The sequence below is a fragment of the Trichosurus vulpecula genome, chromosome 4 (assembly GCF_011100635.1).
Source record: "Trichosurus vulpecula isolate mTriVul1 chromosome 4, mTriVul1.pri, whole genome shotgun sequence".
NCBI lineage: Eukaryota > Metazoa > Chordata > Mammalia > Diprotodontia > Phalangeridae > Trichosurus > Trichosurus vulpecula.
Window position 1 is genome coordinate 430,213,308 of NC_050576.1, and position 16,818 is coordinate 430,230,125.

Consider the following 16,818-nt stretch of genomic DNA (forward strand, 5'->3'; position numbering starts at 1 on the left):
CTGGGACTTGGTTGTAACCCCGGGAGGCTCACAATCTGAATACCCAAGATGAAGGTGTCCTTCTGATATCAAATTGATCCATCCCACCCTTCTTTTGCTCCCTGGTTGGCTTGGAAACTACCATTAGGAAGCATTTCTTCACCCAACCCACCTTGGGGACAATTCCATTTCTCACCTTGAAGAATATCACACATTCACAGGTGGCTCAGTTTGACCAGCTGTAGCCTGGACCTAGTCCCCACAACCGTGCCCCCCTTCCCCTCCTGCCCCGCCCCCCTCCCCCCGCCAGGTCTAGCTGATCTGACCCAGAACAATGTTATTCCAAGTACAGAACTGTCCCTAAATGGCTCCTCTGGCTCTCGTACAGCTTGAAGCTCCTGGCTGGAAAGGTCACTGAGTCGAAGCCCAGCAGACCTAAAGGAGCCCGCTGGGCAGGACCTCGAAGGGCACAGGGAGGCCTGGATCTGTCAGTTTGCTTAGGGGCTGTGTTAAGAAGGCTAACACTAGTTTATGCTCCTTCCTCCCCACCCTACATGATAGGCAGCTGCAGTGAACCTCTCTGAAGTACAGAGACCCTGATTTCTTAGTAAAACTTGTACCCACCCTACCTGGAAAGCATCACAGGCAATTAAAAAGCCCTTTTCCTTTCTGATAAGGCAGTAAGGAGACCAAACCCTTCCTTAGATGGATCTGTCTCCAACAGACACACGTCAAACAGCTTCACTTTCCCGTGGAAATGCACAAACATCAACTTCATTCTCATCACACTTTACGGAAATGTATCTTTGTATGACGTGTCCAGTACATGGCATTTCTGTGACTACTTTTCCATGTGGGTGCTTGAGAGCTAACTGTGGAAGAGCAGGGAACACCAAGGACACTTTGCAAGCAAGGAGACCAGTAAGCCAGCGCTTCCTCCAGAGTTCCTGAATGACAGAGGACACAGATGACAGCAGAGTCGGGAGCCTAAATTCTAAATTTCTAACTGATTCTAGCCCAGGGCCAGTAGGGCTTTGCTCCAGGACACTGAAACAGTGTCAGGGACTTAGTTAACCCCCTCCCCGCCCCACCAGAACTGGCCCCAGGGGTTTCGAGGGCTAAGGAAGGCTGTGGCTAGGATAGAGCTGACAGGCTTTAAGCCTTCCCTGCTCCTTGCTCTGAAAACACTGAGCCTCTGGGAGGTGAAAGGATGGTGATGGGCAACATCTCTCAAGCATGACGTCTGGGATGTATTTTTTTCTGTACAAAAACAGGAGTTAAATAAATGCGATGCTACTTCTTCACTGACTGGATTTATTCTTGCCATGACGAGCTTTTCTCCCGATGCTATCATTCACACCAAGAGAAGGCTGAGCTTTGCTACGCCCAGGCTTTGGTTCCTATTTTCTTAGGAATAACTGAGATGGGCTGTACCCAAACTACTGAATTCTTAGCAGGAAAAAGATGTCTGAGTCTCTGCTCTGAGATCCTTCCATCCATGAGGAGTCAGCAAACTGAACCCGACATGTGCCAAGTGCCAGCTTGCTTCTCTCCCTAGTGCATGGGGGACTGTGGAGACAGAGGGGAACAACAGGGCCAAGGATCTTCCAGCGGTGGGGATATTGTTAGGACACAGGCCCAGACGGAGAGGGCTGCAATGAGGACAAAGGAGATTCTTACAAAAGGCTTTCTGCTAAGGACACCAGGCATGGCTGCATGGAGGTGCTGACTGCTGGACCAAACGAAGAGAAGGATGGGAAGAGGCAGTGACAGGCACCTGTTCTAGACCCGTGGTCGAGGAGACAGGTGGTGGTCCTGATGGCACACTGTGGACTCCCGTGACCTTGCAGGCCACTGAACTGCCCAGGTGTTCCTGTTAAACTCATCTGCACCTGTGTCTCCCCTGCAGAGTCTTCTCCATCTATCCCTGTCCTCTCCCCACCCCAAAAGTTTAACTTTTGCTAAAGCAAGACCATCCAGCCTAAAAGGCTTCTTCTAAACCGAAGTCTAGGACTGAACCATTTTAATCTCTTACAATATTTTCATCTCAATTCCATTACCCACTGGGTTAGTTATCTCTTCCAACTCTGTGCCATCTGCAAACCTGTTAAAACTTTACATTTATACCTTTATTGCAGCTACTAATAAAAACAGGCCTGGCCTTACACGAGAAACCTGCTATTGGGCTGATAGTGAGCGTTCATCGACCTCCTCTTGGTCTACCAAAATCAGCCTAACGGGGTTCTTTCTTTCTATTTCCTACACAAGGACAACTCTTGGCTGGCTAGAGGGTCAGGATCATCCATCTGGGAGCTTCAGGCATTCTCTCTCAGGTGCAGGCCCAGTTATTAAAAGGCTTGGGGAGTCTAAAATCACACTTACAAACTGAAATACTGTATAACATCTGGCTAAAATCTATGTCATGAAGTGAGCTAAACAAGTTAGAAAAAACAAACAAACAACCTTTATTTACAACCACATAGCCCGGAGAATACTCAGAACACATAATGCGCACACGTGAACCAAACTTTTCCCTTGAATCAATACCATGCTGTCCTCTCTGCTGCCAGGTGCCTGCCGGCCTTCACTTTCCTATCCGCACGACCATCACGGTGACGTTGTCTGCGGAGCCCCGCTGCACGGCCTTGGTGGCCAGGCGGTTGCAAGCAGCTTCATACCTGGCATCAAGAGCCGACTTCCCTTCCCGGGTCTGGATCTTCTCATCCTTCTCTCACAGAGAAAAATGGCAGTTACCAAACATGGCGCTTGCAGCGCTCTCACTCAGTATTCCCAGGATGGGTGGGGAGTACAGGGGTCCACCCTGGAGCAGCCCTGGGGCCGACCAGTGACCAAGACCCAGAGACAAGTCCCAAGTGCCTTCCCAAGACAAGGACAGGTGGGGACAGCCTTCTTGCACGGCACCCACCATAGCAAGTCCCATTAATAGAGCCACATTTTACAGTCTGACAGGACCCCTTGGCTGGTAAGGAATGGGGAAAGAGCAAGGAAAACTTTTCTAAAAACGGATGTTCATGAGGCCAGCCCATCCCCCCAGGACATCCACCTCCTACCTCAAGGCAGGACAAGATGAAGGTCACAGCTTCCTCAGGGGTGAAGACCTTGAAAAGCCCGTCACAGGCCAGCATGATGAACCTGAGAAGAGAGGGGGCAACAAGTAAATGAATTCTCTCTCATTCTCTCTCTCTCTCCCTCCCTCCCAGCTGCTGACAGGCTCTGCAATATAAGGTAAATCAAGTAGCAGAGGCATTGTCCCCATGGGACGGATGGACAAAGGCCCTTGGGCTCCCAGCGCGGGCCCTTCCTGACCCCGGGCCTCACCCTCTTTTCACGACACATTCTCCACGTCCTCTGTACCCACAGGGCTTTGGGAGGGCCCCTTTAGGGGTGACAGATGCTAGGGAGCAGATCGAAGAGAGTGACCAGGACAGTTAGGAGATGTACAAAGTGTGCCACCCCTTTTATTGTTAATCGAGTTTGCCATGCACTTCATGTGTATTAACTTGCTGTCCAGAGCTGTGACTTCACTGGACGGACATTTCCTCTACTAGTACAGACCAGTAACTGACCCATAAGGGGCTGAGGCCCACACACAGAAGGACATCACCCCACCCCTCCACCCCTGCCAGGGGGTTCTTTAGCCTGGAGAAAGAGAGTCAGGGGTCAACAGTGGCTGTTGTCAAGTCAGGAAGGCTCTGTCCTGTTTGACTTCAGAGAAGACATGCAGCAGAGCATTCAGAGGCAAAGATCTCTGCCCAGCCAACAGGCAAACCAAGGAGCACCAAGAAGTGGGGCCACGGAGGCCAGGTGCCAGAGGACTTTGTGAGTCCCTCCTAGCTCAGACATGAAGGTCCTCAGATGGACGGATCAGGAAGGGGGGAGGCAACAAAAGGTTGCTCCTAGAGCTGCGTGCCATCCAGGAGGGCCCCTAGAACATGCTGCCATCTGAGCCCCGGCCTGGGGCTGGAGTGCCAGCCCCAAGACACTGAGTGCTTTCCCCATCCTTCCCTCCTGTGGACGCATCCACTAAGGTACACAAGTGGCCCCCAGGCCTTGCCAGGCCACATTTTCATCATTCAGTTTGCACAAAGTAAAACTGGGGTCTCTGTTTTTTCCTTGACAACAAGCATCTCTGGTGATGCACTTTCAAAATCCTCCTCTGCCAGCATGACTGTATGAAGTATGAACGGGGAGTTTTGGTGGATCCAGGCCCTCAGCTCAGTGGGATCTCTCTGGTCTCTGCTTCTCATCTCATCCATCTGCACACCCACATTTTTCTTTGTGAATGTGGCAGGCAGGCAACAGGAAGGTGGAAATCAAGGTCCAAGAGGGAAAACCCAAGGACAGGAGGGAGGTTGGGCAGCGCCTGATCCTTGCGCTCAGCAGAATGAGAGCTGGACTGTTGGGTAGACCTCTCAGGTAGTGAGGGGTGCAGGGATGGCTACAAATCATGGATTAGACACCAAGACTCCAACTGGCAGGGGCTGGGGCTTCTTACCAAAAAGGTGCCACAAGAAGCGACACAAAATAAAAGACCTAGTGTGGGTCCAGGTTTGCTTCCGCGTTCATTAGCAGGGGAGGCTACCTGGGAGCATGCCCAGGGTTATGCTGCTGGCAAGGAGCCAAGCAGCCAAATCAACACCTGCCACTGGGGAAGGATGCAATTTGCCCTACCTCTGAGCAGCAGGCCCCACCCCCTCCTCCCTGCCTTGTTTGCCCCTTGTCTAAGAATGTAAGTCCCTCAAGGGCAGGGACTGTCAAGGCTCCTCTCTGTTATGCTCGGACCTCAGAGGCACCCCCACACCTCCACGTGCCGGGGGGCAGCTGGGCTTTACCTGTCATTTTGAGTAAGCTGGCAGCGTTTAATGTCTGGCACAGAGGTGACGCCACAGCGTTTGTACTGCCCATCTCCGATGGACCGGGAAACCTCCAGCACACCCAGGACTCTGCCATCCCTGGAGAAAAGAAAGCATTCAGGTCCTGCCTGGAACAAAGGACAACTCCAAAGGAGAGAAGTGAAACAGGATCACAAAGACCTCACTGCTAAACATTTTTACCAAAGAAAAATGGTTTTTATAAATCTATCTCCCATAAGGCTAGCAAATGTTTTCTTTCCCCCCCTTCATTTATAAACATCCACTTTTAAAAAGCTCAACCTTTTCTTCACTTTGAAAAGGTTTAAAATACACCCATCAATAATTCATGGAAGTCATCCAAAGTAACCCTAACTTTGTGACGAAACGTGGCGAACACCCACCAGAATTCTGAGTGCCCACGCCATATTCCACCTCTGCCCTCAGGTCCTTTGCTGCTTGGGGTGTGGCAGTGACCTGGATTTGCTCCCTCCAGGCTGGGCCAGGGCAGGAGCTGCTAAGCTAAAGGCTCTTGGGAGGCCTGGCCTAGCCCAGCCCTGTGTGCAGGAAGAGGCCACACGATGAAGGTATGATGGGGAGTGGGGGAGCAGAGGGGGCCGTACATCCAGAGTGTGTGTGCGTGTTGTTATGAAGGAACAGCCCCAGCGAGGACACAGCATGACTCTTCTCATTCAGACCACAGTGGCAGGAGCGTCCCGGTCCTCAGCTCACCGTCAGCCTTCCTTCCTTCCCCAGCTCCTGCCCTTACACTGCACCAACGGTCCTGCAAAACGGCTGAGTGTCCAGTCCCTGCGCCCCCTTCGATGCCATGGCCTGTGCGGCTCCTCCACTTCAGGGCCACACAGGGATGGTCATTCCCTGGCTCTTGCCAGTACCCACAAGGGTCTACTTCCTTCATCAAAAGCACCTCCATTCCTCTCTTTAACATCACATCACCTGCCTCTCCTCCATCCCTCCTCGGGCATCACCTTCTCTTCTTTCCAATAATGACCCTAGACTCAGCCAGTCCATCTCCATTCCCTCTGAAGAACTTCAACCAGCAAACATCCGCTCTCCTTGCCAGCTCAGGGCAACACCGGTTTAAAATATAAACGTTTGCAAATTCTTACAGAGGAAGAGGTTGGAAAATTATCACCTCAAAAATGGGGAGAAGTAGGTGAAAGAAACAATGAAGAGAAATCTTGGCAGCGGATAAACAAAGCCAGACCATTTCAAGGTCCTGAAGGATGAAGCTGGAAGGGTAATTCACAGACAGAAAGTGTGAAGGGTCCGTGACTATTCCGATCCTCCACTCCCCATTTCAACTCTAACCTCATCACCCCCAGTGCTGCTGCTGCAGAAGTGAACAGAGCACCAAGGGAAACCAACCGCCCAGACTGGGGTCACCAAGGCTACCCCTCAGGAGATGTGACAGAACCACAGACACAGAGGGACTGAGTGCCAAGATGTCTGAAACAGGAGAGGCTACCACGCACTCAGAACTACTTCTTACCCAAGATGGGGACTCAAAAGGCACCACTGCCAGGCTCCATGCCACCTCTCCCCTTTCTGCCACCTCTTTGTGAGAATGGCCTCCCCAGCACTGGGGAGAAGCTTGGGGAGGAGGGGAGAAGGGCAGAGGGAGGTAGCAAGAACACAAGATCCCACGGTGCTTGTTTTCTGTCTGCTAGAAGGGTACTGGACACGGTCAGCCTAGAGGGCTCTCCCCTCCCTGAAGCCTGCTGCGGAGACTGCCTTTGGTCTCTGCCTGCAAGAGCCACTTGCTTTACCAGGATCCCTTGCAGGTTTCCAGATGACCTGATGCTGACCCTGTGGAGCCTCCAGAATGAGACCTAGGACACCTCAGGAGGCTTCTGCTCAGTCACACCTGGAGAATGCCTGACCTCCGCACAAACACCTTTGGGGAAACCAAGGTGGGTTTTAATGCTCTCGGGCAATTCTCTGGAAGCAATGTGATGCTGTGTGCCTGAGAGTCCTGCGTGGAGAGGAGCAGGAAGGGAGGAAGCTGCCAGGAAATAAAGACATGAGCTAATCATGCAGAGGAGGATCTGATAGACAGCTGGCCACCTTGTTCCATGGCACAGTGTCCTCTAGCATGACTGGCCACTTGGGGAAGGCTTATTTATCTAAATAACTGGGGCCTCTCTCCTTAGAATGTAAGCTTCTGGGGGGGGGGGGCAGGATCATGTCATCCTCTGCCTTAGCCTGCCCAGGGCCCCGTGCTGTGTCTGCCATGTAGCCAAGCAGTTCTCAGTGAAGCCACTCAGGAATGGTGGATATGATCTGGATGTGCAAGCAGGGGAGCAGGGTTCAAATCCCGTTTCAGATCCTGGCTACATCTACAAATTGGGGATGATGCCTACAGTATCCGATGCAGCCATGTCTGTAAAGCACAACACAGATAGAAATGAAAACATCCGTTCTTTACAGTACAGCTGCTCTTAGCCAGGCTTATGGAATCTGCAGATGATGAGAAGCCGGTTCCCACCTGTATCAGAGTCAAGAGGTTGGTCTCCTGCTCACTGAGTCCTATGGCACCTTCTGTCACGCACAGACACAAGCACGGGCAAGGACAAAGTCCACTTTCACAGGCGAATGGAACCTTTGCGCAGCGAGGTGGTGCCATGGATAGAGTGGCAGAGCCTAGCTGTGTGACCTTGGGCAAATCTGCTAATCCCTGCTCGCCTCAGTTTCCTCATTTGTAAAAGAGGGATAACAGCACCTACCTCCCAGGGCTGCTATGGATTGAATAAGGTATCTGTAAAGTGCCTGAGAAATGCTCCCTGTGCTGGACAAAATGTGGGAAAAGTGGGACATTCATGCATTGTTGGTAGAGCTGTGAACTGATCCAACCGTTCTGGAGAGCACTTGGGAACTATGTGCTTCCCCTCTGATCCAGAAATACCACTGCTAGGGCTAGATCCCAAAGAGATCACAAAAATGGGAATAGGGCCTGCATGTACAAAAATATTTATAGCAGCTCTTTTTGTGGTGGCAAAGAATCGGAAATCAAGGGGATGCCCATCCATTGGGGAGTCGCTGAACAGCTGAGGCATGTGACTGTAATGGAATATTGCCATTCTTTAAGAAATGACAAGCAGTGCCTTTTTTTCTTCTCTTTTGTTTTAGGGTTTTTTTTTTTGGTTCTGTTTCTTCTTTCTCATGATTCATTCCATTGGTCATAATTCTTCTCCACAACTTGACCAGTGTATAAATTAATTCAATGCGAAGTTATTCGTGGTAGTTATATGAGATTCCACGCCATCTTGGGGAGGGAGGCGGGAGGGAGGGGAGAAAATCTGGAACTCAAAATTATGTAGAACCATCTGTTGTAAACTAAAAATAAAAATTAAAATTAAAAAAAAAAAGAAATGACAAGCAGGATGATTTCAGAAAAACCTGGAAAGACTCCCATGAACTGATGCTGAGTGAAGTGGGCAGAACCAGGAGAACGCTGTACACAGTAACAGCCACACTGAGCAATGCCCGACTCTGAAAGACTTGGCTCTTCTCAGCGACGCAAGGATCTAAGACAGCTCCAAAAGACTCATGATGGAAAAAGCCCTCCACATCCCCAGAAAGAACTCTGGAGTCTGAATGCAGAGTGAAGCAGACTGCTCTTTTTTTTTGTTTCTTCTTTCTCGTGGTTTTTCCCTTTAGTTCTAATTCTTCTTTACAACATGACTAATGTGGAAATTTGTTTAAAATGATTGTATGTGTGTAGCCTACATTAGACTGCACACCATCTTGGGAGGAGAGAGCAGAGGGAGGGGGAGGAAAAAAAAATATATATATATATATAAAAGCAAGTTGGCATTTAGCCAAATCTATGAACTCTCTGGATGAGGCTTGGTGAGTGAGCTATGGGCAGGTGTGAAAGGTAGCAGCTGGAGCCATTCTTCTCCATTTCCTCCCCAACTGTTTAAAGAGCTTTGCATATTACCTGAATGTAAAATTTAAAATCCAAGTTCACTTAAATACCAAGTGTATAAACAAAGCCAACTTAAGGACAATTACTCAATAAAAATACAAACATTGAAATATTGCATAAAACAGTATGGTCTAATGTAAAGAATCAGGTGACCTGCTTTTTAATTCTGGCTCTGAATGAACTTCCTCTGTGACCTCTGTGGGTGACTTAATGATGAGGTGAAGTGAAGGACTGAACTCGCTTTTTGGTGCATCTGCCAAAACGATCCCATCACACATGGCTACAAAGTGTGAAGCTGCTGGTAACACCTGCCCCCAATTAGCTAGAGCACTGAAGTGGGTACTGCTTCCCCCGCAGCATGCACTGCTTTCAGGCTCTGGCAGCAATAACTTTTAGAGAAGTCTTCTAAACTTCAAAGCTGCTTGGGAGAAGTTTGGGCTAACCTGACTCCATGTGGGCTGACCCGAGCCCTGACATTCTGGGGAGAGGGCTGCAGCAGTGGGACCCTGGGAGCAGAGCTAGGCTGTGCCAGGGCCTGTCCCGGATGCTCAGCCTCCTAAGGGGACTGCTTCAGACACCAATCAATCTATCAGTGAGCAGCTGTCCGGGGTTGACCAGCATTAGGGGTTCAAGTTCACTATCTGGAACCCTCCCCTTGCCGGGGACCTTACCCTCTATGGCAGCAATCTCACAGAAGTGTGGCTTTGTGAGACCTCAGCCCTTCCTAAGGCCTGTGCATGCAGTCTGGGCCAGTAAGAACTCAAGAAGATCCTGAAAGGCCTCACTGGCAGAGGAGCAAAGGACAGAGGAATCAGCAACGTTCTCCCGCTGCTCAGTCTCAATGTTCTTTTCTCTTATCTCCAACAGAAAACATGGTCTGCATGTTAGAAGAACAAGGGGCCAGAAAGTTCTTCTGGAGAACTGATAACCCAGAGGCTCCCTGGAGGGATAATCCCCAGTCTCTAGGCCGAGCTGGCAGGTGATAAACAAAGGTCACCATATGGAAGTCAATGATACAGAAAAGAAAAAGGCAGAATGTAACTTTCAAAGAAGTCATCAAGCCCCAGGAGACCCAGGGCACCTTTGTGGCCTTGGCCAAGATTATTTGGCCTAAAGATCTGCCCAATGAGACCCAGGATGAGTGTGAGTCCACAGGAGAACACCAGAATGAGATCTGAGGTAGAGGGAGCAGGCCCAACACCTGTGGGCAGAGGAGAACCGCAGATACACTGGGCTCATCTGCCTGGCCAGTCAAGATGTGGAGCATAGTGCGAGGGGGCTTCTGTTGGGACAAGTGAAACCTTTAAGATTAATTCAGATAAAAGTGGAAAAATGTGTATGGCCTTCAGAAAGCAAAATGAGCAGGCACAGGACACAGGTGAAGACAGTCTGCCCTAAGGGAGGGGACCACCCTCTGCCACCATCCCAGGCACAGCAGGCAAAGCCTAGAGAGGAGACAAAGCGGGGTGGGCTTTAGACGTGGCCTAGGGGCCGATGTATTTGCGAGACACTATTTGTTAAAAGGGAGGCCTTCTACAGGGGAGGGAAAGAGAAGAAAAAAAGACAAGGATGCAGAACCAAAAAATACACAGAAGGAAACAAAAGGCTCAGAAAGGGACAAAAATAGGACAATATTAAACTTAATATGCACTTAAGAAACCTGAACTGAACAGATGGTTAGCTCCTTCTCTACGACCTTTTTCGTTCTTTGACATGGATGCCGAAACGTTTGAATTTGTTGACAACTAAAATCCTCTTCTAACGTCCGACTATGGGCCACTGATGCTAAGAACAACCAGCTTCGCACACATCTTAGGCAAGTCTGAGAGGAAGGAGCTCTCCGTGGAGGCTGACCTCAGCAGCAGGACTCGCATCTCCCTGTTTCTCACTGTCTCACAAGAGCACAGATCACTTACAGGGACAATGGACACAATCTGCCTCTTTCCACCTCCAATCACTCAACCTACCGACTGCTGCAGCCCCCAGTGACCCACCACCTGCCCCACAGACTCTCCTGGGGCTGCAGAGTCAGGACTGATACCAGGCCGGTGGGCAGGCCATACACTGCCATCCACAGCAGGCTCTCCCGAGTCTAGAGGGGCTTCTTCCTCCTCTGATACTTCAGGACCCTCTGGGGTGTTTCTTTACCTGACATTTCCTCCTGCCTTCTGTATCCGCATCCGCTCCTCATACTGGGTGGGATTGTGTTCTTTGCTGAGGCTTAAGGCTGCATGTCTGTGACTCTCTTCATTATAGCGGCACAAGATCGCCTGGACAGGGCAAGAGAACTGTTGAGAACACCTGACATAGCCCAAAAGGACCAGTGGCCAGGCAGCAGGGGAAGGGGGAGATTTCAGAGTCAGTCCTCATGGGCTTCCCCTCCCCCAAATCCCAGCTAATCAAAAAAAGCTCAAGCGACCAAAGAGAAAAATGTGCCGTCAGATGTGAGGTGAGGTTAGATGGCAGAGGACCGTCCATTTTTAGGGGATCCGGGGGATTGTATTGGACTGAAAGTCAGGAAGACCTCATGTTTATTCCCACCTCAAATACTTTCAGGCTATCAGACCTTAACCTTTCTTCCGTCATCTGTAAAATGGGAATGCCAGCAGCCCCCTCCTCAGAGTGGTTCTGAGGCTCCAATAAGACCCCATGTGTAGAGGGCTTGGCTGCCCTTGGAACTCTATAGAGATGCCAACTGTTACTGCCGTTCACGTCATACTGCCATAGGGCATAGTGGTTCAGCAGCCCCATCTAGAGTTCAAAAACTAAACCTACGAACTGACAAGAGCCAGAGGTACACAACCAGTTGCTTCTGGCCCTGCTACTGTGGAATCTCAAAGTGAGAAATCCCATCCGGAAAACAGAGGAGGCCTGAGTAAAGAAGCCTGCCGGCGGCTTCTCCCCCAAGCTGCCCATGCTGTGAAGGGTCTCTGACTGAGTGAGTGAGGAGCTGTTTCTAACTTCTGGCTAGGTGACGAGGAGGGGTCGGGGTCACCTTACCCGGCTGTCTCCCAGGTTGGCGATATAGAGGACATTGTCCACGGCGAGGACACACGTGGCTGTGGAACCGTCCTTCCAGGCAGGCTTCCTGTGGAGAAAGAGGAATGGTGTGGTCACCACACAGAGGGTGACCCCATCCAGGGTACATGCATCCAGCTAAGGGCAGCAGTTCTCCTGCCCGGGCCTGTCATACTCACTGGCTGGAGGCCTGCTTGAGGAACTCCTCATCCGTATGCTTGAAAGTGTCCAGAAGGCACCTCTTCACAGTCTTCTCCACGCTGATCACCTCTCCTGTTACAGAAGGGCATAATCCAATCAAAGTGTGTGTGTGTGTGTGTGTGTGTGTGTGTTTGTGTTCCCTTTGAATAAAATTCTAGCCCCCCTTTTAAACAGATTAGAGATGTACCAGAATGAGTAGGGGTAAAGATGTCTAAAGAACCCTCGTTTGAGAACTCACAGAATCCCTTCCTCAGCTGAAGGTTGGCATCTCTGGGACCTGGCCTCACAATTCCTCATGGTATTAACTAACTGCCCAAAGCCCAGACAAGTTCACAGTCATTTCAGAATAGATGCTATTCAGACATTCAAGAAGCAACATCAATGAGGCCCTTTCCACATAAGTACAGGCCTATTTGGATTGACATTTTCTTCTGTGTTCAGGAGCTCTGGACAGTTTTCTTTCATGGTGGCATCTGGGTGTTCTGAGGTGATGTGTTCCCAAGAGACTTGTAATCCTCTGACTGTCGCTACACATCTGTCTTGGAGATCATCTTTTCCTTCTTCTTCCAGACTATCCTTTACTTCTGAACATTCTGCATTCCCCGTCCTTCTCTCTTTTGTTTTTCTGGTGATGTTTCTGCTGTAGATTAAAGGTATTCTCTTCTGCCAATCATTTCTGCTGTATAAAAGCCATAAATTCTGCTTTCCTGCTGAGGTGCCATGATCTCATATCCACAAGGTCTTTTGCCTCATCAGGTGTTAAGTCCTTTTCCTTTGTCATGCAATATTTATCCATTGATATGTGGACTCTTTAGCTGATCTGGAGGACCTACATGCCTTTCCTACTCACTTATCTGCTTCTGCTTCAGGACTCTAACCAAGTTTTCTTTTCCTGTGATCTTAGGTGATTGCAATCTCTTTTTCTTACTTTTCTTACCATTCACTTTCTAACTTCTTCCCCACTGATGGTGGTCTCCCTGGGAGCTGGGCTTCAAAACCATGTCAGCCTCTTCCCAACCAGGAGCTCATGTTTCTCTCGCTTCTTACTCTGCCCTAAATGACTTCCAGTGGTCAGCACTGGCCCCAGCTGGATGCCAGGCTCTGTGGAGCACAACGCACATGCTGGAGCCCTGTCCCAGCTCCCTCTGTTCCTGAGTTTTCTGGCTGAGTCCTGGGGCAGCATGGAGCAAGCTTCGGCCATTTGGTATCACTTGTGGTGGTGGACGGCTTGGCTTGTGCAGCCCTTCCATACTGTGGTGGTCCATGGGGGAAGTTGAGGGATCTCATTAGGGGTTAGCTTTCTCTGTGGTCAGTTCACTGTGCTGTTACCTTGTTGGTGTTCTTGTTGTCTTTGACTGTGGAAGCAGCTTAAAGTGCTTCATCTCGTGCACATAGTTCTGATTTTGCAGAGATCTGAGAGGCTGGCAGCATCAGCAAATGTCTAATCCTCCACCTTGCTGGTCACCTGGGTACAGTCTTACTGACAGTTAGCTCTACACCTGTGCCCCCCTCCTCGGGGGCCCCCCCCCCCCAGGAACACCATCAGGAAATCCCTCACGTCCTCTCAAAATGATAGATCTTTCTATACTCACAAAGTGAAAGAGAAATCACTTGGAGCTCACCTTTAGGAAATTTCCTGATTAGGTTCTGATGCAAATTCTGAGCAGCAAACTTGGAGGCTCGGACGCCTCCATGCCCATCGAAAACAGCAAAGTAGGAAACCCGAGAGCTGTGAGGGAAGGAACCAAACCCGTTAAGAGAACGGCCTGAGGCACGGACGTTGGGACGTCTTAGCAGAGTATTCCCATTCTTCTCATTCCATAGCTTATAGCTTTAAGGGAGAGAGGTTAAGGGGAGCCTTCGGTCTAAAATAGAAAGTGTCTCAGAGACTAAGAATCAGCTTTACTAAATCTTAAAATAGCCCTGTGAAAGCAAACTTGCGGTTGTTGTTTGGAGGAACAGTGACCATTTGTGGTAGCCCTGTGCAATGCTTCTACCCACACAGTACATACAAGGAGCCTGGGGCTCCATGAAAAGGCTTATCCAAAGCAGGAAGGAAGCATCCCAAAGGGAAGGCACTAGCCATGGGGAACAGGAGTGAGGGCAGGTGGGGGAGGCAGGTGGGATTTCAGTTGAATCTTAAAGGAAGCCAGGAGGCAGAGGTGTGGAGCAGGCTCAGCTACCACCTTGTCCACGAGGCCCATCCTCATCCCCCCAGCTGTTTGTGTCAGGCTCACCAGAAGTTAATTTTTACTCTTATACATCCTTTCGTACTGACTTATCCACATCCATGGATTCCTCCCCCTCCCCCCAGGGGAAAGGCTTGGAGACTCAGACTGGGGATGGGCTCTGAAGCTTTCAGGACCAGCCAGCCACGCTGGGAGAAGCCTGGCCCCGGCATCTGTGTAACCTCCAGGGTAGAGAAGGCCCCTGATGGTGCAGGGAGCATGGCACTGATGACATCACAGCTCTTCTGGGGCCATTAGCCCCATTTCAGTTATTTGCTAAGCCTTGCTCTCCACAACCTGTCCTGACAAAATCATGGTTAATTATGAATACTGATGAGACACCCCACAATATCAACTCGTAAGCAAAATTTTCTGGATAACTATTAGCAATACTGTCTCATGCAACAGAGAAGCACCAGGATGTGGTCAAAACAGTCTTAAGAAAGTTTGGCTAGGAAGCCAAAGTCACCCCAATGACAGTCCAAGGAGAAAATGGAAAGAGGACTACAGATAGAAGATGGAGAAAGTCAGACAAGGCATTTTAACAAACTCTTTTCCATTAAAAATGGTGGAACCACCACACATGGCCCCAAGGTGCGTCTGCAAGTAGAAAGGGTTAGCATTCAGGGGACAAGGCTGGATGGCCACCAGGGAATGGGGGGCAGGAAAACAAGGGGGGCTGGTCACTTGGCAAGAGAGAGGCACAAGGTGCTTGGCCAGTGGAAGGTGAGGAGCACCTCCCAGGGCCACTTGCCAGGTGGGGACACTTGTGTCACTATCAGACCTTTAGGTGCTTAGGGCTCATGCATCACCCCTCCAATGCCCATGACCATGGGTGAACCCCTTGTTCCTCCTCTGAAGGCTGGGAGCAGCCCTGGTTGCAGTGCCTCGTGGGACCCCATAGGCTGAGGGGCCAGGCTCCAGGTACTCACATCAGAGAAGACAGGGGCTTGCACTCCTCTGTGATATCATTCAGGATCACGTGGGCATCCTGCATCTCTTCTCTTTCTCCTTTCCTCTCTGCCACGTAACCTTTAAGGCCAAAGATCACCGAGGAATCTGAGGAAGAAAACCACAGAAAGCGGCCAAGCTCTTCTCTCAGAAGCCCCATCTCCAAGGCCGCACGCGCTTCACTCAACAACTCCCTGTACGCTAAGGGATGGCCTCAGGCTCTACAGGGTCTGACGGGCCGGGGAGACCTCGGGTGTTCTCAGGGTGGACCGGAGCCTGGCACAGGGGAAGGGAGAGCCACCAGTCCCGAGGCACTGTCTTCCACTTTAAATAGAGCAGTGCCTTCAATCCATCCAACAGAAAGAGCTTTTCTATTCCAGCTGTGGAATGCAGGGCAAGGAAAACAGACCAATACAGTTTGTCAAAAATTCCTTTTCATTAAAGCCCATTAGATATTTATTTCTACATTTGAATTTGGTTTAAAAAGGTCTACAATGATAAATGCCCAAATTGTCCTGAAACTTTCTAAAGCCAACAGTAAAAGGATTGCTGTGAGTGTTTTTTGTCTACACTGGCACCTGGAGGGGGGGGGCCACACCACACCCCACTCTGGTCCACACCCACCAGCACCCCGAGGCAAAGGCTACGCACTCTCTGTCGGTGAACAGAAAACGCTCCCCATCTGGGGGGGGGCAGTGGAGCACATGGGGGTTCATTCATAATACAAACTACAGAGCAGTATTTCTTTGATAGTTCAAAAGCTCCAAGTTCTTTTCCCTCTCAAGTTGTGTAACTATAGCCAAGCCCACATATCTTATGAACAAACAGCAGTCACTGTAGAGAGCACATGCAAATCCACAGACTCTTCAGTACCTCTCATTCATCTTCCCCACCCAAATCTTGATCAAATTGACACCAAAGGACCAAGCTGTCCAGCTTTATCTCCATTCCCCATTCTTGAACATACTGAGGAGATGGGGAGTGGAAGAGATGGAAATGCAGGCATTTAAGAGAGAAACAGAAGGGAGATCTGGAAACTCGCAAATGGGGGTCACTGATTTCCTGAATCTGGATGGAAAATACACTGGCTTTAGGGTTCTGGTACATATGAGGTCTTCTAGGGGAACCCAAGAGAGGTCAACGAAAAAGGAAATAAGAAAAATAAACTAAAAAAAAAAACTATGCATAAAGAACCCTCCCCTAGGGACAGAAATGAACAATGACAAACTGGAGCTGATTCTCTCTCTGGCCTGGGTTTGTGAGGCATAAAATCTAATACATTTGTTTTCAAACTGTCTGAAAACCTTTACAAACTTTCTTTTCCACAAGCTCTTCACTCCCATTCTTCTCTTCTTCCACAGTTTTCCGTTTTGCTCCTTTTCCATCACTCTTCAGTCCCTGGGATGCTTGAGAGGCGGGTGAACCTGAAAGAAAAGTAGAGAAAGACCACTTTCAACGGCAGGGACAGCCACCCAGGATGCCCTGGGGACAGATCAGCCAGTGAACGTGGAGAACTTGGTCAAGCAAAGGTGGAAAAGAGAATTGCAAAAGAAGACCAGCCCCATGGTGGCTTTTACTTCAAAACAAACAGCTGTCATTTCAAGCCACGTATCTTTGT

At 49.8% G+C, this 16,818-nt stretch overlaps 1 protein-coding gene across 5 annotated transcripts in view; it reads right to left on the reverse strand.

Annotated features, from left to right (window-relative positions):
• Positions 1-2,420: 2,420 nt before the first annotated feature.
• The window catches only part of LOC118848279 (ILK associated serine/threonine phosphatase), a 33,186-nt gene continuing 18,788 nt past the window's right edge, over positions 2,421-16,818 (reverse strand). For all 5 annotated transcript variants that reach the window (XM_036757111.1, XM_036757113.1, XM_036757112.1 and 2 more), the window contains 9 exons: positions 16,505-16,624; positions 15,182-15,308; positions 13,644-13,750; positions 12,000-12,093; positions 11,803-11,890; positions 10,951-11,072; positions 4,833-4,952; positions 3,051-3,132; positions 2,421-2,704 (listed from right to left, as the gene is read on the reverse strand). In XM_036757111.1, coding sequence (XP_036613006.1) covers positions 2,564-2,704; positions 3,051-3,132; positions 4,833-4,952; positions 10,951-11,072; positions 11,803-11,890; positions 12,000-12,093; positions 13,644-13,750; positions 15,182-15,308; positions 16,505-16,624 — 1,001 coding nt within the window. In that variant the 3' untranslated portion in view covers positions 2,421-2,563. The remainder of the gene's footprint in view (positions 2,705-3,050; positions 3,133-4,832; positions 4,953-10,950; positions 11,073-11,802; positions 11,891-11,999; positions 12,094-13,643; positions 13,751-15,181; positions 15,309-16,504; positions 16,625-16,818) is intronic.